This window comes from Pantherophis guttatus, chromosome 2 (genome assembly GCF_059756535.1).
Source record: "Pantherophis guttatus breed Tessera chromosome 2, ASM5975653v1, whole genome shotgun sequence".
Taxonomy (NCBI): Eukaryota; Metazoa; Chordata; class Lepidosauria; order Squamata; family Colubridae; genus Pantherophis; species Pantherophis guttatus.
In genome coordinates this window covers 120,312,355-120,337,940 of record NC_142064.1, presented here as the reverse complement: position 1 = coordinate 120,337,940, position 25,586 = coordinate 120,312,355, and the positions used below count along the sequence as shown (strand labels likewise).

At 43.1% G+C, this 25,586-nt stretch overlaps 2 protein-coding genes across 4 annotated transcripts in view; one reads left to right on the top strand and one right to left on the bottom strand.

Moving 5' to 3' along the window:
- APEX2 (apurinic/apyrimidinic endodeoxyribonuclease 2) overlaps positions 1–25,586 on the bottom strand; it is a 62,785-nt gene that overhangs the window by 28,087 nt on the left and 9,112 nt on the right. Inside the window, exon 1 of one of the 2 annotated variants that reach the window (XM_034434089.3) lies at positions 844–1,021. The exons of the other annotated variant lie outside the window; for it this stretch is intronic. Within the exon in view, the coding sequence (XP_034289980.2) occupies positions 844–885 (42 nt within the window). The 5' untranslated portion in view covers positions 886–1,021. Of the gene's footprint in view, positions 1–843; positions 1,022–25,586 lie in introns of those variants that run through there. 2 annotated transcript variants of the gene reach the window in all.
- Positions 823–25,150, top strand: ALAS2 (5'-aminolevulinate synthase 2). Of its 2 annotated transcripts, none has more exons than XM_087888688.1 (11): positions 823–940; positions 13,237–13,430; positions 15,088–15,228; positions 15,330–15,428; positions 19,290–19,512; positions 21,000–21,184; positions 21,302–21,481; positions 22,033–22,197; positions 22,779–23,047; positions 23,360–23,522; positions 24,868–25,150. In XM_087888688.1, exons 2-11 carry the CDS (start codon positions 13,256–13,258, stop codon positions 25,029–25,031), a joined length of 1,764 nt encoding a protein of 587 aa, XP_087744814.1. In that variant the 5' UTR covers positions 823–940; positions 13,237–13,255; the 3' UTR covers positions 25,032–25,150. The 2 variants fall into 2 exon arrangements, with proteins under 2 accessions (XP_087744814.1, XP_060539467.2); XM_060683484.2 differs by lacking the exon at positions 823–940 and adding an exon at positions 6,206–6,342.

The following is a 25,586-nucleotide window of genomic DNA, read 5'->3' as shown; positions in this document are numbered from 1 at the left end:
GGTAAAATGAGGACCCAGTTTGTGGGGACAATAAGCTGACTTTGTATAAATATACAAAAGTATGAAGGCTATTGCTTAACGCATTGTAAGCCGCCCTGAATCTTCGGAGAAGGACGGCATATAAATCAAATTTAAAAACAAAACAAAACTCTGTCTTTCGTACTGGCAGTGCTTTAATGCAATTGGCATCAGCCACTTTCGAGCTTGCACAGGACACCTTTCTAGGCCCCAGACTCAGCATCTTCTCTTAATAGGATGTGGTGGGGTAGCTGAAATTCTCTTACCCTTCCCTCCAAGGGTCTGGGGTATCTGTGGTGAAATAACAGAACCCGGAGTCCAGCGCCAACATTCCTCCTAAGAGCTGCTGACAAGATATTCGTCCGTCCCGTCCCGTCCCGTCCCGTCCCGTCCCCCCCACGTCGCCAGCCCTGAGGCCGAGCCACCTGCCCTCTTTTGCCCTGTAATCCGAGCACCTTAATCCTCTTGGAGGGGGAGGGGGGATCCCTTTTATCCGGAGGATTCCCTGGAAACCTTGGCATGAGAAAATCCGTTCGGTATCTTCGCAATACTGATCTCTCCACCGCCACCCCCTCCCATGACGTCTCCTTTGGGAAGAGGGAATGAAGTTAATTACACCCCGCCGAAACCAGCCCCGCCGCCTCTTCTCCCCGCCCATCCATTACAGCGCCTCGTGCCGTTTCTGATCTCGTCCTCCGGCCTCCCTCCCTTCCCTTCCCTTCCCTCCCCCACCCCCGAACTCCGAATGGGCCGCGGCTGCCGCCTGCTCGAGATGGCTTCGGTCCGATTCCCAACCCCTCCCTTCTCCCATCGACGGGGACTCACGGCTCGGGTGGATCGTCGGCGCCGCGATCCGCGGTTGAACATGGCCCCGATCCCGCCGTCTTCAGCGCCCGGGCGCAAGGGGGAAACCTGGGGATAGGTGAGCCGCCCGGGCGCTGCTACGGCTGTGGCTGCGTTTCCCTTCCCCAAGGGAGGAGTCGCCGTCTCCGGATCCCTCCCCGCCTCCAGCCACCCGATCCCGCCCCTTCGCCTTCTCTTACGCGAGCTTCCTTTCCATCCTCCACCACAACCTCCACCTCCTCCTCCCAGGATCGTTCCCTCCCTGCGCGCTCTCGGCTCTTGTGTTCCCGCCGGCTTCCCCGCTACGTTTGTCCTGGGCCCTAACAAACGCAATGATCGAGGCTCGCAGAGGAGGCTTACCTGCATTGCGTGACTGTATGTGTGTACGAGGATCCGGGTCCTCAGGAGGGTGCAAGAACGCGGATCTCCGGCTGACCGCACAAGCAGGTGGCTTCCTTCGCCCTGCGCCCCGAAGCGCGTCTTTGTCAAGCAAACGAGCTGGCTGCTTCCCTTCCCCATTCGCTGTCACTTTCCATCCATTTAAACTCTTCCCAGTCTTTTCCCCGGGCCTGCTGTCACTTCTTATTAAGTAACCAACGCCGCTTTTTTCCTTCCCCTGCCATCCCTGCCACTTTTTTTTTTCTTATCATGCTCCAGGTCCTTGGAGGCAATTTCCCTCTTTCTCAATTGTTGTCATTTCCCCTCTTCTCTGTTCCACAGTTCTACTCTTCAGACAAAAGAAAGAAGAAAGAAAGAAAGAAAGAAGAAAGAAAGAAAGAAAGAAAGAAAGAAAGAAAGAAAGAAAGAAAGAGAGAAAGAAAGCAGCCCCTCTTGGTTCTATCGTAGCTATAGGAGACATCCCAGGAGACTTTGTCTACAGACTTTACACAGTAGCCCAAAAGGCTTTCTCTCTCTCTCTCTCTCACACACACACACACACACTCTTTCTCCTTGCCCAGTTCAGTCCTGACACAATTTGACTGCTATAAGCTTTTGCAAACTAGAGGATAATAAAGTCAGCCCAAGAGGCTTAACATTACAGTACCTGAGTGATTGCTCTTCACTATACCGGGAAGATAATTTTCCAATCTCCTTGATGTTTACTTAGTTGTCTACTAAGTAGTGAGAAAGATCTCCAGGCAACTGTGATCACACCGAGAGACATAAAAACGTCCTGTAAAGTCTGCCCTTCCTTATCAAAAGTAGCATCAGCTGGAAGCTTATCACTGTAAATTGTCTCCTGAAGAAAAAAAAAATAAGTATATGCTTCTACCCCATATTTTAAAGAAAATTAAAACGGGAAGCACACCTAGATTTGCTAAGGAATGCTATATTTTTTTTTCATTAAAAAACACCAGGAATTTAATGTTCCATTGCAATTTAGAGACTTGCTGAAATGCCCATTTATTTCTGCAAGATAGATGGATAGGTAAATAATCTGATACTGTTCTTAACCTCAAAAAATATTCTTACTAGTCACAGATTTGGACAGGGCAGACTTGAGTCCAAATCCTAGCAGGTGTTTCTCAGAGGTTGATGTGCCTCAAAGGGTTGTTGTAAGGTTACTATTTACGCCATCTGAACTCCTTGGAGGAGGATCAAGGAAATAATTCTATAATAAAGGAGAGAAGCTGTGCCACAGCCCAATAGAGAATTGAAAACAGACTTTAAAAACCACTTAAACCCCGTCAATTGGAGTAACTCCCAAATAAAGCCATAAGCATTTGCAGCTTAATTTCGTAGCCAAGTGGCCTGAAAGCGGAACACAAGATTTGCAGACTGTTTTGATTAGAGCCATCCAATTTAAACCGAGGTAGATGATCTTTTGATGGGCAGAACCCATACAAAAATCTTTGGGGGGGGGGGTGAGGGTTGCAGGAAAATAATAATGCAACATGGTGAGTTTGTCTCGCACACTTAGAGACAGCTGGGTTTTGAAGAGTTTTCCCGAGAATGGGCTCTTGGTTTTTAATATTATGTTAATCTTTTCATCTGCTTCAAAATGACCCCTCCGGTGTTTGATCCTTGTAATCTGAAAAGGGTCCAGGATTAGAAAAGCAAGGGTTATACTGGATGCAATCTTGGAGCCACAAGATCACCCCACCCCACCCTTATTTATTTCTTCCCTTTAGAGATGACTTTAATCAGTCTGTCTGCCAGCTCTTTCTTCTTTTCCATCCCACTATAAATTACCTCCCCCATCAACACTCAAGGGCAAGGAAGCAGAACCACAGGAATACATTTCCTCTTAGCATTTTTGCCAAGAGAAAATGCAGAGTGACTGTATGTCCAGTCTTTGAGGATTGTTTATATCCATTTTACATTGCTATAAGAAAAGGAAGTTTGGTGAAAATGTGATTCCCCCCTCTCCCAAGTTTTGCATAAAGGCCAATTCTCTCCAATAAAACCTCAAATGAGTTTGGTATAAGATAAGTGGATGCAAAATTTTGATCAAGTTGGAAGTAGAAAGTGTTCTGGAAAAAAAACCTACAAGTCAAAGATTGACTCTTTCTTAAGCATGATGATGTCATTCTGTAACTTTATTATTAGCTGGATATATAAATATAATATAGAAACAACCATATATAAAAAATTGGTCTTTATTTACCCATTCCAGTATAAAAGATTTCCATAAAGATGCCTACTAGGGTTATACCAAAGTCTAGCTCTAAGATTAGACACTTAAGGTGGAACCACATTTTGTTGAAGATGTACAGGTATCTGTAGCACAGGATAAGAGGATAGATCAAGGGTCTGCAACCTTAAACACTCAAAGAGCCATTTGGACCCGTTTCCCACAGAAAAGAAAACACCGGGAGCTACAAAACCTGGGTGGGCGTGGCCAACTCGATGTCACTCACTTCCACCGGTCACATGACACCCCCCTAGCCACGCCTACCCAGCCGGTCATTAGCGCAGAGAACCAGTTGTTAAAAAACACAGGGAACCACAAAATCCTTTTGACATATCTCTCTCTTCCTTACTCCTTTACTTTATCTCTCTATGTCTCTCTCTCTCCCCTCTCTCTCTGTATCTTTCTGTCTCTGCCCTGGCCGCTTCTTCATCCCCCACCGGTGCCCTTACCTTCTCAGGCCAGGAGAGGAGTGACTGAGAGGGGAGGGCAAGGGGCGGGGCCAGCCAATGGTGGGATCACCCGACAGGGAGCCACAGCAGAGGGCCCAAAGAGCCACATGTGGCTCCGGAGCCGCAGGTTGCTGACCCCTGGGATAGATGAATATAGGTTTTGAGTTGAATTGAGTTTCTTCCCAGCTAAATTAGAAGAAACCTGAATGTTTTATAAGACTGCCTTTAAAAAGGTCATAAGCATATAAAGAAAGGTTTTAAACATCTTCTAACAGGCTGTGGAGAAAACCTCTTTTCCTAAAAAAAAATACTAGGAAATTTTTAGAAGCAAACTGGAGGACCAGAAAAAAACTGACCAAAATTATCTGGCCTGCTAATTCTTCATCACAAACTCTTTTCTGAAATATTCCTCTGTCCCTGCCCCACCCTGTCTTCAACTACCTTTCTTTTAGCTATGGAATGAGTAAGGTAAAAATAAAGGCACCTTCTAAACCAGCACAGTTTCTGCTGAATACACAAATTCCTCTAATTCTCTTGGCAACAGTATGGAAGCAGTTTGTCCCAGCCTTCTTCTAAAATATTATTTCACTTTTTCAGTTTATTCAATGGGTCTAAAATGTCCTGGTCATCTGTCATCCAAGTACCAACCAGGTTCACATCAGCTTTAGATCTATTTCAAATAAATTATTACAAATAGTATTCACAGAAGAAAATTTGGTGAGTTAGAAAAAGGTCAAACAACCAACTTCTCGTACGTTTCCCTGATTTCAAAATCTCATGGGAATTCTTGCTCACATTCATATACAAAAACTAGAACATCCTATTCAGATGCATGCTTAGGGACTGAAGGTAAGGCCAGCAGATTGAGGAATAGCATCTGGAGTCATGGGATAAACCTACTGATTGCTTCTATAACCATAAGGACATAAGAGGCAATTAGATCGGTTTTCAAAGGGGAAAAATATTCAGTTTATTCCCATCCTTTGCACCAAACAAAACTGCTACTGAAAGGAATTTAAGTCGTTGAGTCCGGAATCCATATTCATTTCATGAAAGCAGAGCTGGAAAAACCTTTTATGACACTGAAGACGTTTGGAAAAATGGAAACAAGTGATGGTAGCTTTCATAAAACAGCGGTCATGCAAAGGACCTGCTATCCACAAAATTTTCACCATAGAGGTCATGACCAATCCCAATATACCATTTGCCAGATAGCCTCCTGCCATACCCTCTAACCCTCTAGAACAGGGGATGTGAGTAGACATATCTACTAGAGTGCCTGCATGAGTTTAACTACAGTATACTGCAGATATTACTATAACTACAGTTATAGTAGTATTTCCCAAACTTGGCAACTTGAAGATGTGTGGACTTCAACAACAGGTTGCCATGGTTGAGAAACACTGGGTTATAGTTTACAAAGGGCTTGTATAAGCATCAACTTTAGATAGACAGCTTTAGATAGACAGACTATATGGGGCACTAATTAGTATCACCCCGGTATATAAGCCTGAGGAGATCCCAAGATGTCATTTGATGAAGTTGAGAAGGGAAGGAGAAAAATAGTTAAGAGGCAAGGCAGGCACTAATTCTTGATATTAAAAAGGAAAACTGCAGGCACATATTACAAAGAGTCCCACCAGAGTCTGATTCACATTAGTAGTCATCACTTGTTGATGATAGCAAGCCAGGATTGACATGTATAATTAAGGCAGACTTCATCATCTGTGAATCATCACAGAACATGTCATGGCATCAAGAGTGAATTCAAAACATGGTGACCTGCAGGTCATTGAATATAGGAAGGATTCCTAGTAAGGAAAGGCCCCTATGATTTGCTCCTTCTTTCCAAAAGTTTCACTCACAGGCCATATGAGACCTCAGGCAGAGGAGCAGACAAGGATAGGAAGAGTTAGCTAGCTCCCTCAATAGCACCACCACAGGTTCCTAAATAAGAGTTATTGTGAAGCTGGAGAACAGGCAGGCAAGGCCAACCACGGAAAAACTTACACCATTTCTTTGGCTTCATATAGTTTCCTTTACCTGATACACACTTCACCTCAGATGCTGGTTGGGGCTTATGGAAGCTGAAGTTCACTCCATTGGGAAGCTTAAGGAAAGCTGGCTTAGAAGAATGACTAGAAAGGATACACTAGCATTATCTAAACTTATCCACGCTGCAAAGAATGCAGAGGATTTTCCGTCTCTTTTCAAAAACTAGAATATGGAATCCCCCAACAGAGCTGAATATGAGCAGGAGGGAACTACTGCACTCATGGTCCGCTTTGCTTATCTCTGCCTTCAGCTGCTGGGTGGGGAAAGGCAGCTCCCAATCCAAGTGGGCTTGGAGCACAAAATAACATTCAGAAGTTGTTCGACTTCAGTGCAGGTCAACAGGTAGGAAAAAGGTTAATTGTATGGGTCTGGGGAGATTGGGGTTACTTTCTATGGATTCCTGAATAGCAAGGCAGAAAAAATGGGAGGGATGACAGCTATTAAGCTCTTCTCTAACTCATTCTGTCTTCACTCATCTGTCCTCTTTTTCTAAGTGAAGCTCTTCTTCTTTTTTCCCCTCCTTTCCTCTTCCTCATTCCAGCATCAACTAGTAGGTTGAATTCAGTGTTGTCTTCACAGGTCTTGAACTTTTTCAGGCAGAAAACAAAACAAAACACCCCTGTCTTGAAAAAACTAATTGCCAGAGACATAATTGACCAACCTATTTTAATTCAATTTTTACTACCAAAGAAGTTACGCAGCATCTTCTCCCTTTATGAACAAGTTGAGTATTATGAAATAGGTGCAGGTTATAATAAATCAACGTCTTCTCTTCTTGTCTTTGCTAATGAAAAACAAACCAAGGAGCCATTCAGAAAAATAGTGATAGGTGTCAGCATCCTTTTTCCAGCCATTTTCGCGCCTGCTTTCCAGTTTCCTTTTTCCCTGACATAAGAAAAGACGGGCATATTCACCTATATAAACAGAAAAGAAGGGGGGTAAGGAAAATTATGAGAATGGGGAACAGTTACACAATTCCTTTGGACTGCAGTTTCCTTGTCAGTTGGGATCTCAGGAAAGGGTTATGTATGGCTTTGGTGTAATTGCTTGATATTTGGGATTAGAATTCAAGTAACTTCCTTCTTCTGCCCACCAGTAAAACTATTAACTGATGCTAACGCATTTTTTTTTTTAACATAATGCCTCTCTGTAAGTTCACACATTATTTTATGCAAAAAATATGATTTGCTTCTTCATGGTTTAATTTATTACATGAACTCAGCTAGTGTGATTTATAAACCATTGTTCATAGTTAACCCAACTCTACTTTATTCAATAAGTAAAACATTAAGCAAATTGCTGATTAACATACATCAATCAGTTTGGATTTTTAAAGCTATTTGTAAGGTCTCCTCTGTACACTATCGTTTTGGAAGATATGCAGAAGGGAAGGATTTTTTTAAATATTTATTTCGTTATTAAAATTGGTTTGGATCAGTCAAGTTCCATTTCTAATCTGAGTCAGGAATGATATATTCATTATGAGTTTATTTTTAGTTGGCACCGTTCACATTGCTGTGGTGTCTTACCAGCGGTATATTGTATTGGTTGCATTCTATATCAATTCAGAATGCAAGTTAAGGTATCATATTTGCATTGAGTTGCCCAATGTGTAAGAGATTGCGAGACAGAGACAGGGCGATTATCTTGATACGCTCTTCAGTAGGCAAAATTAAATGCATGTAAAAAATTTTCTCATTGTGAAGGTAAACTATTGACATCTGCACACTTAATGGCAGAGAAAAGCACCGCTACCCTAGCCAGTTGAAAGAAAGGCAAATCTCTCTTAAACATAAATAAAAATTAAGACATGCAAAGTGATGTTTTAACTGAAGAGGGAAATGTTTGAAAAAGAAATGTTTACTCCTTTTCCCCTCCATGCAGGTGGTATTTTGCTGGGAATGTAGAAATCCGAGCTTTTTTAGCGACGTTGTTTAACCCAAACAGATGTTCTGTATTAAAAGGAAAAAGCATTTCAGTAATTTGCTTTGGTTTTAGTTTTTTTTTCTCTGCTCCCACCAAGTATTACAGGTTTCTTTAATCTGAAGCGGCACCAGATCCTGGGGTTCCTTTGAGGGATGCAATTTCTGATCTGGCTCCAGATCAAGGAGGGAAGGAGCAGATGATGGGTGCTGTCTTAAAAGCCCAGCCTCCAGATCTTCTTGTTGCGTCCTTTATTTCTAATCATCACAACTGGGCTGGGGTGTGTCTTCTTTAAGCCAGATAAAATGAGAGGAGCTTATCACTGCCCAACATATTCATGTGCCGTTCTTGTGAAAGAACATGTAAAAGCAGAGGTGGCCTATCACTGTGGTAAACTAAGTGATTAAAATTAAAATGAGCTTTAATTTATTTAATGTAATTGTTAGTTTAAATTTGGTTAGGTGTCAGAGTTTGAGACTGTTTAAAAAATATTGTGATAGTGTAATCACATGCATGTTTCAATTAGGTTAGCAACTTCAGGGAACTAGTTGAAGCCTACAAATTCCACTGCAATGTAAGAAAATCCAGCAGCCTCAATACCAATACCAATACCAATACCAATACCAAATCCAGCAGCGATCAATACCCAGCCTGGACTGATGGGGTTTAATATGGGTTTTTAACTTTTATCTGGTTTAATTAGGTATTTTAACTTTGTACTGTGGTTATTGTGGGTTTTATTGTTGTGAGCCGCCCTGAGTCCATTGGAGATAGGGTGGCATATAAGTTAAATTAAATTCATTCATTAATTCTATTCATTCATTCATTCAGTATTTGGTGGATGGAAATGTACTATTAATTCATATTATCTCTGCAATTATTTACTTACTCCCCTAAGAAGTCTATCTTTTAACTTATTTTAGAAAGAAACTCCCCATTCCCCATTCCAATTCTTTTTTTTTTCCTTCACAAAGAACAAACATGATGTGGTGAGTTCAGTGGTCATTCCTCAACTAATAACTTACACTGTCTTCTCAAATGATTCAATCACCATTGTGCTAAAATAACAGTATTGAGGAGGCTTTATATCACTTCAATAATGATTGGATGATGCAATGAAGACACTGTAAGTCACTAGTGAGGAGATGTTGGGGACTACCAAGACTCAAATTCAATTTCCCACTCTGCTATGGAGCTTTACACCAATTTTTCTCTTTTGGTCCAACCTCCACAGATTGTTATGGAGCTAAAAAGGAAGAATCCTTGAATATTCAAAGAATAGTTGGAATATACACACAAATTTTATCTCTTAACCCTCCCCTATATTTTTCTTAGAAATACTAGAACTCTTAAGAACGTTCTGTGGGGTCCCTGAGTCGTATCCAGAATCACTTAAGAAAAGAAGCTGGAATTATAGAAATGCAGTCCACTATATGATCTTTCTTTCTCAAAGGATTTCTGATGCCAAGATCAGATAGTTAGTCAAAAAATTTTACTTGACAAAAGGATAAATAGGTTACAAAAGATGTGTAAGTCACACAAGGTAGTTCATGATCAGTGTTTCCACATATTATTTACCAATATATATTCCTTTTCAGGATAATTTTATGCATGTTTGTTCTCTGCCTAAAAATTATATTCTTAGCATAATTTCCACTGGGATCAAAAATATTATTTATATAAAGATACAAATGTTTGCTCTATCTCATGCTATTGTTCGTCATCAAGATGCATGTTTGTTTATATGAAAAATCACAATTCCATGGGGTTGCTTGCTAGGTTTTCGTTATTCAAAAAAAAAAAAAAGTCAGAAATTCTGTAAGATACACAGACATATCAGAGTGTTGCACAGAAGAGATCAAAGCTTTCCGCTCGAAAATTGGTCCCTCCACACCCTCTCTTACCTTGATGTACTTCTTTTTGTCCTGAGGGCTAAGCAGACTTTCAGTTCTGCAGTGATCCCTGCCATTTAGGTGTGTTTCCAGGAAGATTAAAGAGAGTTTTTGGTTGTTCTGCGTGGCAAAATATGGAAACAACCATTGTTCCTCTTCCTAACTCTAAACTGGCTTCCAGTCAGTTGTGTAGCTGACCAGAGGAATATCTGTGTAGTTGACCAGAGGACTATCAGAGGACGTGACTTTAAGAGAATATTTTTCTTTTAAGAACTTACTCCTTACTTAGGCCACTTACTATGGTAGCCTAAGTACAATTAGGCTACCATAATTGCACTGTACACATCTATTGAGTCAGTAGATGACAGCAAAGAGTTGGAAGACTCTGTATCTCTTTGCTGCCACCTAGTGATCATCCATGATTTTTCAGCATATAATAAGGTGAAATGTGCTGGGGCACAGTGTAGTTCAATACCCCAAAGGAAGTTAACTTTGAATTCAAAATGCTTCACCTCTGAAATAAAGCCATCCCCTTTCTATTTTCTATTTCTTTACTATATTTAGCAACCTACTATATATAAATATATACTATATTATAATAAACATAAGGATAAATTATTTGATGGGGGAAAAGTCATCCTTCCAGGTAAATGTCATAAACTGAGTATGTTCATCCGCTGAGCAGACCTCCTCAGTTAGCAAATTAAATTGACTTTCTCTGCTCGCAGGCAGATAAGTGCGACTGTTGATCAATGGCATCAGGATCAAACCAATTCCATTGAACTAAACTATCGATGAGAAAGGTTTCAATTGATTAGCGAATTGTTTATTGTAAACCTGCACATGTGCCGGGCTGCCTAGTTTTGAATGGACTGCTATAATTTGCACCTGTGATTCTGTGACCTTAAGATAGTTTTCAAACACACCCACACCCACATATTCCAAAGGGGTGCCTCCTATCCAGCCCCACACAATGAAATGACAGCTCTATTGGACAGTCTCATTAAACTTGTTTTTGTGATCATCAGTTCAGCGGTTTGAATCCCTAGCGCCACGTAACTGAATGAGCTCCTGTTACTTGTCCCAGCTTCTGCCAACCTAGCAGTTCGAAAGCATGTAAAAAATGCAAGTAGAAAAATAGGGACCACCTTTGGTGGGAAGGTAACAGTGTTCCTTGCGCCTTTGGCATTTAGTCATGCCGGCCCCATGACCACGGAGACGTCTTCGGACAGGCTGGCTCTTCGGTTTTGAAAAGGAGATGAGCACTGCCCCCTAGAGTCAGGAACGACTAGCACATATGTGCGAGGGGAACCTTTACCTTCACCTTTATCCTTTTCCTCAGTTGTTTAGAAATACAGGTAGTCCTCACCGTATGACCAAACTGAACCCAACATTTCGGTTGCTAAGCAAGACAGTTGTTAAGCGAGTTTGCCCCATTTTACGACCTTTCTTACCACCATCGTTAAGCGAATCACTGAAGTTGTTAAGTTAGTGACACGGTTGTTAAGTGACTTCCTCATTGACTTCGCTTGTCAGAAGGTTGCAAAAGGTAATCATGTGTCCCCAGGGACACAGCAACCGTCATAAATATGAGCAAGTTGCCAAGCGGCAGAATTTTGATCACATGACCACATGGATACTGCAGTGGTCATAAGTGTGAAAAATGGTCATAAGTCACTTTTTTCAGTGCTGTTGTAACTTTGAACAATCATTAAATGAACTTCGTAAGTCGAGGACTACCTGTATGAGCAACAATCTTGTCTTTGAAGCCCAGTCCATAATTCCTCACATTGTGTAATGTTACTCAGCTTGACTCTCTTTTCTGATAAGGTTTTCTGCTCTTTTTCTTTTTTCCTGATCATCCCCCTTGGGAAGTTAGAAGATTATTCTCTTTGAAGGAGGGAAAGTTTCTTCCATACCTGCTTAGCAGCATGTCTTGTTTTATACATTTGTCCAAAGGGTAAAATACGCTGCACCTGCTGCACTATTAGCAAAGGGACACGAAACCTGTCCTGGAACACAACAGTTGGTCTCACTCACCTCTCCTTTTCTAGAATTACATGTCTTAAGGATTTTTTTTTTAGTAGGACACAGTAATTATCCCTGACATTCATTTCTGAGTAAACCTGGATGAGATCATCACGGTGTACATTTCTAGAGACTTTTTTATTTTCTTGGATCCTAATATTTTTCCCTTCCCTGAATTCTGATGGATATTTTCCAGATGCCAGCCTAAATTTAAATAGGTTTTATTAGAACCGGTACAAGATCTGGTAACAGACCTCCAACAGGAGTGGGGGTGGCTCAACAAAAGAACTATGGCAGCCGTGGCCATGAGACCAAAACAATTCTTTGACTCTTTTGATGCTTTCCTCTCTCAATTTTCCTTGGGCCTTAATTGAAAATTAATTCCTTCTGGATGAAGAAAGCAAGAAAAAAAAATCACTTCAATATTACTTCCAAGACAAAGCAGTGTCCCTCTAGGTTAGGGCAATCTGCAGCTCATTCACCTATTTGTTGTGTGGATATTTTGCATTACTGTTCCCAATATTCCTGATTATGGATCATGCTTGCTGGAACCAATGGGAGCTATTGTCTACAACAGGGGTGTCAAACTCCCACCCACAGGCCAGATGCATCACACGCTGGCCACGCCCACGCCTGGTTTAGCGAAGGGGGGGGAGTCACGATATGTCATGTGATGATGCCGTGACAACTCAAACTTTACAACCCTGGTCTACAATATCCAGAGAATATTGGTTGCCTACTTCTGAGATCAATGGCTCTCTTATCTAGCAGTTTACATTAAACTCTTTCTCTCCTCCCATCCTTTTTTTAAAAAAATCTTGCTTCTGGATTTGGGGTGGGAGGAGAAAAAGCTCGATGTAAAATGTAAGCTAAGAGAGCCATTTATCTACTTAGAAGTAGGCAAGCCAATGTTCTCTGGTTATTGTAGATAACAACTCCCATTGGTTCCAGCAAGCATGATTCATGGCCTTCTTGTAAAAAACGAACCAATCCCACTTGCCTGAAATTAACCTATTTCTATAGTGGGACATTTCACTCCCTTCCTTCTTAAGTTTAGACCTTATCCTATTGTTAAAAAGAGCACAGCTTGATTTAGTCTTCTCCAGTCTGGTTCCTGCTAGAGCAGTGTTTTTCAACCTTGACAACTTTAAGATGTGAGGACTTCAGCTCCCAGAATCCCCCAGCCAGGCTGGCTGAGGAATTCTGGGAATTGAGGTCCACACAGCTAAAAGTTACCAAGGTTGAGAAACACTGCTCTAGATGCATCAGTCCGATGCCTCTGGTGGGCAACAGATTGAGGAAAGGTGCCATTGCTCTACCATGCTCAGTTAGAGTGGCATTCTTATTACCAGTGCTTATATATTTCATCTTTTTCTTTCTTTCTCTTGAATAGCACAAAACTGGTTGGCAACATGGCCTCGATCCTGCAGTGCTGCCCTTTCCTGACCCGAGATCCATCTCTCTTCCTACGGAAAGTTGGCCCATTGCTGGTCAACAGTGCTCAACGTTGCCCTGTGATGGTGGCCCGCACTTTCTATAGTTCTGTCACTGACCTGCAGAGTGAAAAAGACACCTGTGGAAACACTGGTGAGATGATGGGGTGGAACTCAGAGAAAAGATACTGGAAAGGAAACAGAAACCGATGTCATATCAGATCCATAGATGCCAAACCAAACCACACATTTTAGGCTTGGAGCTCACAAGTGGGCTCATGTAGAGGTGTTCAAGGTTCTTTAGATCAAGCCAGTCTCTTGGTAACAAACCTATATTTTGTGGGTATAGAGTATGTGTACTCCCTGCATTATTTGATTACATGTAGAAGGGTTGAAATCTCTGTGTGAAAACACCTAAAACCCTTTTTATAGAGTGGCTCCTTTTGAAATTGTTCTTTTGTAGTTCAAGACATGGTGTCATCATTTCACAGTCACTAATTAGCTCAGAGGCAACTTGTAATTTTTCTAATTTTTACTTCCTGGCTGGCATTACGTGGACACATTCAGGAATTTAATATGTATTTCAGTCTGTAGAAAAGGAAGTGGAAATTGGATCTTTTCTTCCCTATACATAAAAAAAGTTTTGCCTTGACAAAGCAATCATATTAAAATGAGAATATAACCTGCCAGAAATATAAACTAGAATCTTGTTCCTGGTTTTCCTATATTCTTATGGAAGAATTCTCTCCCAGGTTTGTATGGATGGAATAATCTCTAATTATGTGATTGACGGGACATAGATTTAGTCCTAACTTTGCTCATGACCATTAAAAATATTAGGTGTTGAAAGTTGGTTCAAATGTCCAACTGAGTCAATTGAGGGATCTGAAATCAGGCATGCTGGTTATATTTTCATGACAGGTAAAGGATATTCGCATGAAACACACCTCGCATGTAACATTCCTCATCTCCCATTGCAAAAATCGTTAATAGCTGATAAGAAAAATCTTTCTCTGACTGCAACCCTGGAGATCCAATGCCAGAACCCCAGCCTTCCCTATCCTGGTACCCACTAGACATCCTGGAATAGAACTTCTCAGATTTACTGACAATACGACCAATATCAAAAATTTTGGGACTTGGGTTCTCATTTTAGAGAAACAGGACACCTAGTAATCTGAATGGACAAAGAATCTACTTAAGTTCAAAGTCCTTGGAAAAAGTTGAAGTGGTGGAGAATCTGGAAGCAGGACCCAGGAGCATTTGCTGAGTTCAAGATTATTATTATTATTATTATTGTTGTTGTTGTTGTTGTTGTTGTTGTTGTTGTTGTTGTTACTTCAGCTTCAACCACAATAATACACGAGCACACAATAGATATAAACTTAAATTGAACCGCTCCAAACTCGATTGCAGAAAATATGACTTCAGTAACAGAGTTGTTAATGCCTGGAATGCACTACCAGACTCTGTGGTCTCATCCCAAAACCCCAAAACTTTAACCTAAAACTGTCTACTGTTGACCTCACCCCATTCCTAAGAGGTCTGTAAGGGGCGTGCATAAGAACACCAGCGTACCTACCGTCCCTGTCCTAATGTTCCCTTTAATTGTATTTAATTGGGTTGGAGATGGGTCTCTTGTGGCTGTGCAGTGTGCAATGATTCCAAACAGCCTTCCAGTTCAGCCTTCTCATCTCCTACACTAAATTTGCTAAAAGCCATGCCTCCTGGGAATCCTATTCAAGAATATCTCTATCAACCTGTCTCTGGAGGCTGAAATCACGATGGGTTTTCTTTTGTGCACCTTCTAGTTTCGATTCCCCACTCAGCACCCCAGTCTCTCCCTGCCACCCAGTGTCCTTTTATGGAATCCGAGCGTCAAAGTGGCCAGAGCTCCTTTGTGCAAGAAGCAAAACCTGAACTCCAGGAAGATGTCAAGCCTTTCAAATCAGGTAAGGAAGGAGGCCAACCTCCTTGGGATCACAGCGGTGGGAAAGATGAGACACCCCACCCCCGGTCTTCCTCTGACCTGTGTGCATCCCCCTCCCTCTAGGAGTGCTGACGTCCTTGATCCGAGAGGTGCACTGCAGCCTCAGAAAGAAGTTGCTGGACTCTAACAAAGTGTCTCACCTCATCCAGGACAACATGCCAGGTTGGGGAATTGGCTCCTGTTAACTTCTTCCATGGGGTGGGGGTGGGGAATTGCCTAGAGGGCCTATGATATCTTCCAGCTTCCCTTGGGTATTAGGGTCAGCAGCGCAGATTAACTGATGCCGTCTGAAGAATTTAATTGTTTCAAGCTTAACTGTCTGGGCTCTGCTTCCTCCTGTCCCGCAAATGAAAACTGGAGGTATAAATGGCAATTGCTACTGTACCACTTTTTAGCTTTTTATAAAGTGAGGATGCATTTAAGACTATTCCCATCCACTTCTCTCCATACCTTATCCAGAGGATCGTCTAGCAACCAGGCTGTCATACCAGCCCCAACCTTCACAGCAGCCCCAGATTTCCAATCTCTCTTCTCTGTGATCTATACTAAAGCCCCAAAAGAGGAAGGAGTTGGGATCTGTTGATCCTTTTTTTTTTTAAAGGAAAAACACTTAGCTCATCGTTTTTCATTACCTTTCTACAGCTAATCTGCCAGTGGCTTACACAATTTAAGCAGAATAAGACAAACCTATAACAGTTACCCAGGCAAAAACAAAATGCAACAGCTGCCTCTGAGAGCAAAGATGTTTACCCTGTCTCTATATTGGGGTTGATTAAACATTTCAGTTACAATCCATGTACAGTGCAGAATAATTGCCTAGATCAGGGGTGTCAAACTCGCATCATCACAGTGTCATCCCCTGATGTATCGTGACTTTTCCCCCCTTCACTAAACCGTGCATGGGCGTGACCAGCATGTGACGCATCCAGCCTATATGTTGGGAGTTGACACCCCTGACCCAAATCTTTGGCCTTCTCTGAGATCTGATTGGAAGATAGCAAGCCAAGGATTAAAGCACACAGAGAAGCATTAGGCACCTTCTCTGTTGAGTTCCTTGAGTGCATAAGAACCCTTAATTATTCAGTAATTACAGGTAGTCTTCATTTAGCAATTACAACTGGGACTGGCAACTAGATCATCAAATAAAGCAGTCACTGAATAAAATTGAAACTGCACTTATGATCTCCTTTCAGCTTTTCTTTGCTTTACAAACCTGTGAGGGTCGTAACTGTGAGGACTGATTGCAGAGTTACCTTTTCATTATCGTCGTAACTATGTACGATTGCTAAACGAGGTGGTCACTAAGCGAGGGCTACCTGTGTATTAAAATAAGGCTTTCATTAGGTTTACTGAAAGTTTACAAAAACTATTGCAATTTTATAAATGAACAGCCTGCACATTTTTTTCTCCATAATTCTGAGCTGGGCAGGCTATAAGAAATGTGAAATAAATAAACAGATAATAACAAGCATATTGCCTTAAACTAGATTTGGGACTTCCAACCACCCCCTCCCTCCGCATAATTACTTTTTTGCTTTTTCGTTTCTTAATTATTGCTTTTCCGTTACGTTTGTACAGTTGTGCTCAGCATGATGTTTGGCAATGATTGTTCTACCATCAAAAAGCCCGGTGGAAGCTATCCAAAATGCCTTGCATGAATAGGCTTTATGTGGCTTTATATAGCAAGTCTAAATATTTGGCATTATTTATTCTCCCTTGTAGCTGGTTTCCAGAGTTTCAGGCACGGTTTGCTGGTTGGTTGGTTTTTATATTACCAGTTCTATGTTCAGGTTGAAATGGTAGGGATTAAGTCTTTGACCTTCTGGATGCACACTGCATGCTCATTGTATCTGGGCTGCAAAAATCTTGTCAGAATTTTCTGTATCTCTTTGCTGCCATCTGGTGAGTATCTGTATTCAGACCATTGATATTCTGGCCAACAAAGGCCCACCATAAAGGTCCACTATAGGAAGTAGTAGAAGACCTCGGCATATGTTTACAGAGAATAGAGTTTTGTCTCCTACTTCATTTCTCATGTCCCGAAACAGCATCGCCCGTCTTACTGGATTTGCACGGTTGGGAATTCCAGTTGGAGGGCACCACATAGGAGAAAATTGTTAAAGCTTCCAAACCTGTATCTCCTCTATTAAACGTTAGGTGCTGCCCTCTTACCTAGTGGCCTAAACAGGCATGGTATTCACTTACCTTCGCTACCGGTTCGCAAATGTGAGTGTGCGCCTCTGCACATGCGCAGGACCTTCTGAACATGAGCAGAGTGTCCAAAACAGAACGTGATGATGTCCGGGCGGGTGGGCGGAGCCTCCTGCAGCCGCCACTACCAATTCGCTCGAACCTGATAGAACCGGCTGAATATCACCACTGGGGCTTAACCATTGAACTGCAAAATGTTAATTATTCAGATTCCACCCAGTGGTGAAATGTAAAATTAGTTACTACTGGTTCTGTGGGCGTGGCTTAGTGGTGGGGGGTAATGTGACTGGGTGGGCATGGCCAACTTTTTTTTTTTAACTTTTAAAAGTATTTTTTCTACAACCTCTTCGGCCGAAAAAAATGCTTTTAAAAGCCTCTGACGATCTCAGCTGAGTTGCCTGATCATCAACTCAGGCAACTCAGCTGGGATCATCAGAGGCTTTTAAAAGCATTTTTTTCGGCCGAAGAGGTTGTAGAAAAAAAAATGCCTGAAAAATCGGGTGAAGAGGTTGTAGAAAAAATGCTTTTAAAAGCCTCTGACGATCAGGCAACTCAGCTGGGATCATCAGAGGCTTTTTTTTTTACTTTTAAAAGCATTTTTTCTGCCGAAGAGATTGTAGAAAAAATGCTTTTAAAAGTAAAAAAAAGCCTCTGATGATTGCGCAGCTCAGCTGGGCATGGGGGGGGGGAGCGCGCAGGGATTTTTCCTACAGGTTCTCTGAACCACCCGCCGCCATTGTTACCGGATCAGGCTATCTGGTCCAAACCGGGAGCATTTCACCCCTGGTTCTACCCCACAATAATAGAAGGTTAACCCAGGCTAAACAGAACATTGAGAGTCAGTTTGCTGTAGCGGTTAAGGTGCTGTCCTAGGAACCAGGAAACTGAGTTCTAGTCCCATTTTACCCACGAAAGTGGGACTGGGTACTTTGGACCAATCTCTCAGCACACTCCACTCCAGAGTTGTTGTTGTGGGTAAAATAGGAGGAGGAAGGAATACTTGATATATTCACCACCTGCCTTGAGTTACTTATAAAAGTAATAAAGGCTGGATATAAAATAAATAATAAACTTTGGTAGTGTTCTGTCCCCCGTCCTCACACAGACAAATGCAGTATCAAACACACCTGCCAATAATTTATTGTATAAACAGACCAGAATTCCTGGCAAACGAGAGTTCTGGCAGCTAACTGTAAAACGCCTGCCAAATCCAATTAGTAATCCCAAAAAGCAGGAGAGGCCTTATCTGCAGTCTGTTTCCAGAGCGACAAATTATCCATAAGGGTTTAGTCCAAAATATATCTGAGCCGAAGTGCAGGATTCACAATGTGACTCTTTAAAGTTTAAACTTTTGTCCATCACAAAGCCTGCCGGGCAATCACGCCCCCTTTTATCCCTTGTGGGGCATGGCTCAGTGACTCAGCTCAATCCCTGGCCCTCCCACGCCTCTTCTTTTGCTGCGCACGTTTCTCCCTCCGAGGCTGCCTGGGATCAAGCCAGGATTCATCATTATCACTCTCTATCAATAGGTGCTCTGAAATGCCTGCCTCCTGGCCCATCCCAGGCTGTTCCTCCTGGCCTTTGGATGGAACCTGAGGCATTGCCAGAGAGGAGGGTCCTGGAGAGGGAGGCCTTGTCAGTTCCTCCCCTTCACCTTCTGAGTCCTCTTCCTCCATGAGGACAGGCTCGGGAGTCGGAGTCACAACAGGTGGCCCCTTCCTGCATGCTGTTCTTTAACTGTACAGTCACCATTGAGAGACAATGAGTGAGGGTCAGTGCAGGCAGAAATTAACCCCTGTGGTTTCTTAACAGAGAGCCCTGTGTTTGACTATGATGCGTTCTTTGAAGAAAAGATCCAAGCAAAGAAACAAGATCATACCTATCGGATCTTCAAGACTGTGAATCGCCGGGCAGATGCCTATCCTTTCGCTGAGGACTTCTCTACCTCTGAGGTTGAAGCGCGAGAGGTGTCCGTCTGGTGCAGCAATGACTACCTCGGAATGAGTCGCCACCCTCGTGTGCTGCAAGCCATACAGTGAGTGGCAGACAATACTCTCTACACTGCCATTTTCCACAACTCCCAAACAATTCTAATTTTCCCCTTGTCCAGCTTTTCCCCATTGGTGGAATTCTATTTCCCACCATTCCCAGACGACATGCATAATGGGGATAATGGGGAAACTGAGTCCAACCTGAGGAGGGCCTGAGGCTTTCCTTGATATTCATGAGCAACTCTACAGAGGAGGGGAGACCCCTTGCTTTGCCACTCTATAGAGAGCAACTCTATAATGGAGGGGGGGACCCTCGCGTTGCCACTCTATAAAGAGCAATTCTATAGTGGAGGGGGGGGATCCTCGCGTTGCCACTCTATAGAGAGCAATTCTATAGTGGAGGGGGACCCTCGCTTTGCCACTCTATAGAGAGCAACTCTATAGTGGAGGGGGGGACCCTCGCATTGCCACTCTATAGAGAGCAACTCTATAGTGGAGGGCGGGGACCCTCGCTTTGCCACTCTATGGAGAACTCTATAGTGGAGGGGAGGACCCTCGCTTTGCCACTCTATAGAGAGCAACTTTATAGTGGGGGGGGGACCCTCGCGTTGCCACTCTATAGAGAGCAACTCTATAGTGGAGGGGAGGACCCTCGTTTTGCCACTCTATGGAGAATTCTATAGTGGAGGGGAGGACCCTCGCTTTGCCACTCTATAGAGAGCAATTCTATAGTGGAGGGGAGGACCCTCGTTTTGCCACTCTAAAGAGAACTCTATAGTGGAGGGGGGGACCCTTGCTTTGCCACTGACAATTGAATAAGATTTGGGGTGGGGTGGTAGATTTCTCAATTTATGTTAGCCTTATTCTGTCAAAGACCACCTTGGTCTGAAAGAAAAAAGAAATATGGGCATTTCTTGAAGCTTTTCTAGAACTACCTGAACCATACCTTGCTCAAGCTTTAGCTTAGATAAGGTCAGCAGAGACATAAGTCATTGATGGAAGGGTTCAGATAGTTCTAGAACAGTGGTTCTCAACCTGTGGGTCGCGACCCCTTTGGGGGTCGAACGACCCTTTCACAGAGGTCGCCTAAGACCATCGGAAAACACATATTTTCGATGGTTTTAGGAATAATTTTATGGTTGGGGGTCACCACAACATGAGGAACTGTATTAAAGGGTCGCGGCATTAGGAAGGTTGAGAACCACTGTTGTAGAAAGTCAATGGTTGAAGCCAGATTCACTTAATGATGGCATGATTCATTTAACAACTGCAGTGATTCGCTTAACAATCTTGGCAAAGAAGATTGTAAAACTAGGTGCGACTTACCCAATGTTAACTACCTTACTTACCAACAGAAATTCTGGTTCCAACTGTGGTCATAAGTCAAGGACTACCTATATTCAGAACCCAGCAAGGTTGTCTCTAGCAAAAGCTTTCCTCTCAGAAACTTGAAAGCCGGGTATGAGAACTGGTTGTAGATGATTTTTGCTATTTTCTGAGCAAGGTCTCAGTCTCCTCTTCTAACCTGCAGGGATACTCTGCAGCGTTATGGAGCAGGAGCTGGAGGTACCAGGAACATTTCTGGGACTAGCCGATTCCACGTGGCTCTGGAGGAGGAATTGGCCAGCTTGCACAACAAAGATGCCGCTCTGCTATTTACCTCCTGTTTTGTGGCCAATGACTCTACTCTCTTCACGCTTGCCCGCATGATGCCAGGTAACCAGACAGTACAGGAGTCCCTAGGATCAGCCTGAAGTGAAGACCTCTGTTCTCTCTAATTTGTGGGAAGAGGAGAGATGGGGCATTACTCTTGGCTTGGTTTCTCTCCTGTAGGATGTGAAATCTACTCTGATGCTGGGAATCATGCATCCATGATCCAGGGCATCCGAAACAGTGGCGTTCCAAAGTATGTGTTTCGGCATAATGATCCAGACCATTTGGAGGAGCTCCTTTGCAAGGCCAAACCCAGCACCCCAAAGATTGTTGCCTTTGAAACTGTGCATTCGATGGACGGTAATTGCCACCCTTTAGGTTTTGCTACACGGTGTCCTAATGACTTCATAAAACACCATCATGCATCAGAAAGGGGTTTCTAGGTATAAGCTGACCAAAAGCACGTCCTTCTTCCTGAGCCAGCCCCGATTCCTTGGCCAGTTGAAGAAGGGATAACCAACAGCAGGTTCAGGGGAAAAGTGGCAAAGATAATGGGTCACTATGGAAATGACTAGATTAGAGATCTTCAAACTTGGCAGCTTTAAGACTTGTGGACTTCAACTCCCAGAATTCTCCAGCTTTGCTGGCTGGAGAATTCTGGGAGTTGAAGTCCACAAGTCTTAAAGCTGCCAAGTTTGAAGACCTCTGGACTAGATGAACAATAAATAACAATAAACAGGGACTCAGTCAAAAGACTTGCAGGACTAGAGGCAGCCACTAGACTAATACTTCAAAACGGACTGCAAAAAGGGTAGTCCGGGAGTTGCATGCACACAAAAAAGTGGGTTGGAAGCTTTTGCCATTCAGGTAATTGGCCAAATCCAGTGTTTTCAATAGTCCTTTGTTCGCAGGTGCCATCTGCCCCCTAGAAGAAATGTGCGATGTGGCCCACCGCTATGGGGCCATCACTTTTGTGGATGAGGTCCATGCTGTGGGACTCTATGGGGCCCAGGGAGCTGGCATTGGAGAACGTGATGGAGTGATGGGCAAAATAGACATCGTATCTGGCACTCTGGGTGAGTTGGGAAAGCAAAGGCCCAGAGAGGAACCAGAAAGAAAGTGTGTCATAAATACTATAAGGTGTCTGGCTGGCCCCCAACCTTTTGGCCAACAGGGACTGATTCCGTGGAGAAAGGTTTTTCTGCGAACAGGAGAGGGGGCGTGGTTTTGCATGCTGCCTGCATACTGTGGCTGGGGCTTCGCTTATTTGCGTGGCCCGGCTGTTGACATGCCACAGACTGGTGCCAGTACACGGACTGGGGGTTGGGGACTCCTGCTCTCAGGGAACCCTACTGGCCATTAAAAAGCTGACCATCTCAAGACCCAAAGTTGGTGAGTTCTGCTGGTTGCTGCAAGATTTCCACCTCTGATTTTTTTTCTCCTTGTCATTCATAAGGAGGAAAAAATGCAAGACGTACAATATGTCCAGCTTGCATACTGTATACAAGTTTTCAGATCCAGCAGCTTCCCAGAAGTCATTGTGCTATTTTTTAACTACACTAGCTCATTCATGTTTTTTAATGCTAAATACACTTAATAGCATAAGATATGCTTGTCATTAAAGATACACCTTTCTTTTCCTCCCTTTCTCCTCCAGGAAAGGCCTTCGGCTGCGTGGGTGGCTATGTTGCAAGCACTACTTCCCTCATTGACACAGTGCGCTCCTATGCAGCCGGATTCATTTTCACCACTTCGCTGCCCCCCATGGTATTGGCTGGGGCCCTGGAATCTGTTCGGATCCTGAAGAGTCCTGAGGGGCAGGTGCTGCGCCGTGCCCACCAGCGGAACGTCAAGCATATGCGCCAGTTGCTTATGGATGCCGGGCTGCCTGTGGTCAGCTGCCCAAGTCACATCATTCCCATACGGGTATGGATGCCTTGGGATGGTGGAAGGGAGAATCTAGGGCTCTAGAAGCAAAACAGACACAGAATCTGGGGTAAAGTCCTCAAGGTGAAAGGCTTAGATTCCGCCGACGCCACTTTGCCATGTCCTTAATATACACAGCCCTTTATAGAATACTTAAGAAAATGAAATGAATGAACGGGACTGAGTAGCTGCAGAATTGTGTCCCGTCACACAAGGGGAACCCTGGATACCCTAAACTCTCTATGGCCAACTTTCCAGATGGATGAAACAGCTGGATGCCCTTCCTCAGTTGTCCGATTCATTCTTCCTCAGGTTGGAGATGCAGCCCTGAATACCCAGCTTTGTGACCTACTCCTCTCAGAGTACAACATCTACGTCCAGGCCATCAATTATCCTACTGTGCCCCGGGGGGAGGAACTGCTGCGGCTGGCCCCCTCGCCTCATCACACCCCACCCATGATGGACTACTTTGTGGGTGAGTCTCCAGTGCCATGAGCACTAAGGCCCCAGCTCTATCCTACATAAATCATCTCATTCTATAAATTAAATACTAGTAAAGGGCAGGGTTAGAACTTTTGAAATCTCTGTGGAAACAAGGCACTGAAGCGATAATTAAGTTATGGTTGCTTCTCTTCATTATTAGCTCAGTGCAGCAACCACTGAGGATGTCATAAACAGAACTGAACCCTAAGCCTGAGACATACTTTTACAAGCTGAAGCTGCTCTGCACAAACAGTAGCTAAAATTAACTGCCATTTCATCGTGGATGGAATATGAAAAATAATGAAAATGGATGCCAACTATTCTGATCTCCCGCTTTGAATTTTAGCACCAGGCTTGTGGTAAAGTAACTTCACAGCAAACAAAATTCAAATCTAGTACCATAGAAAAAATATGGTAGAAAAAACTAGATTCTGGAAAACCTAACAGTGTATATTATGAAAATATGGCAGCTAGGAGTTCTCTGATTTATAGTTCTAAGTAGATGCATATACTTTTTGGGATGCTTCATTTGTGCCTAGTGACCTGCTTTTTCCACCCAATAATGGTTAACCACCAAATGCAGAAAAGGAAGTCTCCTCACCCCTCAGTAAACTGTTTTGAAAGGGCTTGTAAAAATTGTACATCTGAAAGTCCAAAACTGATCCTACTGGTACCTCTAGTCCAGTCTTGTAAAAGGCTGACAGTGAATAGGATCCAGTACAAGGCAGCTTCTGATCACTGGAATTCTCTTTATTTCTCCCTTGGGAGATTTTACTTTACACATATGGCCAATAGTTATCCGCCTATGGTGAGTAAGTACTGCCACCAAGTGGCCAGTGGAGAATTTTTTATTTTTAACTCCACAAACTCATACTGTAAATATGATAATAGCCGATGGTATTTATGGGGAGTGTTAAAAAGTTCCTTAGACACTGAAAGATCTCTTTAGATATTAACCCATGTTTTATAAAATAAAATTGTATAGATTTTTCAATGTTTTTAATCATTAGAAGCAAATTCAAAAGCAGGATGAAATAAGAGCCGAGACTTACCCTCTGCTGGTGCAGACAATGGTAAGCCCACAGTTCTGTCTATAAATAGAACACAAGCAGCAGCTTTCAATACGGAGATTTGACTCTTTCCTCACATGGATTTTAAAAAGGCCAGTGATTTCCTCTCATCTTTAGCTTCTAATTCAGGCCTATGGCCATTCATTTTCTTACTACTAGCTCCAGAGGCCATCATCTAGCTCCCAATGGCCCATTCAGCAGCAATGCTAATAGTTCTTTAGTCTTTTAGTAATAGTATTTTAACCTCTCTGTTTTCTTCTCTTCCAGAAAAACTTCTGGCTGCTTGGCAGGAGGTGGGCCTACCGCTGCAGGTCTCAACCTCCCCCGAGTGCCACTTCTGCCACCGCCCACTTCATTTTGCCCTCATGAGTGAATGGGAGCGGGATTACTTTGGAAACATGGGCCCCCGCTATGTCACCCTTTGTGCCTAAAGAGCGCCTCAGGCCACAGAGCTCGCCACCTGGGAATGGGAAGAGAGAGGGGCATGCCTCCCACCAAGGCTGCCCAGAAGAAAAGAGATTGTCTGAATACAATAAAGCTCTGAAATGGCCTTTTCTGCAGATTTCATAGAATGTGAGAATTTGGGACGAAGAAATTCCTCTGGCTGGCAGCCTTTTGCATCCCAAGGAGCCAGTGGCACTGACTTCACATAGTACATCAAGCCCCGATAGAGTGTAAGTCATAGCTGGCTGGGTACAAACAACATACTAAGTTGTAATTCAGTTTTCCAAGGAACTAAGTGAAAGGCTCCCACAGATTACACTCTTATTTTCCACATGATTGTTTACTGGGCTGCCAATTAATAGGAACATCCAAAACAAAAAGCCTACATAGAATCAGCAGAGAACTAGCGCTGGAGAAAATAGAGCAGAAAGGGGAAATTCTAGTGGAATTATTTCAGTGAGCTGTGAAAGTGGGTAGAACTTTGTTTTCAAAACTAAAATTGACCCTCCTGACCTTTGACCATGATTTACTCCCTGTTGGCC

What these genes read in the sequence shown, in the direction of transcription:
- ALAS2 (XM_060683484.2), top strand. Translation starts at nt 6,221, where the DNA reads ATGGTCCGCTTTGCTTATCTCTGCCTTCAGCTGCTGGGTGGGGAAAGG. An exon ending in ACTTCAGTGCAGGTCAACAG is followed by an intron (nt 6,343 to 13,236) that starts GTAGGAAAAAGG and finishes TCTCTTGAATAG; the next exon opens with CACAAAACTGGTTGGCAACA. An exon ending in AGACACCTGTGGAAACACTG is followed by an intron (nt 13,431 to 15,087) that starts GTGAGATGATGG and finishes TGCACCTTCTAG; the next exon opens with TTTCGATTCCCCACTCAGCA.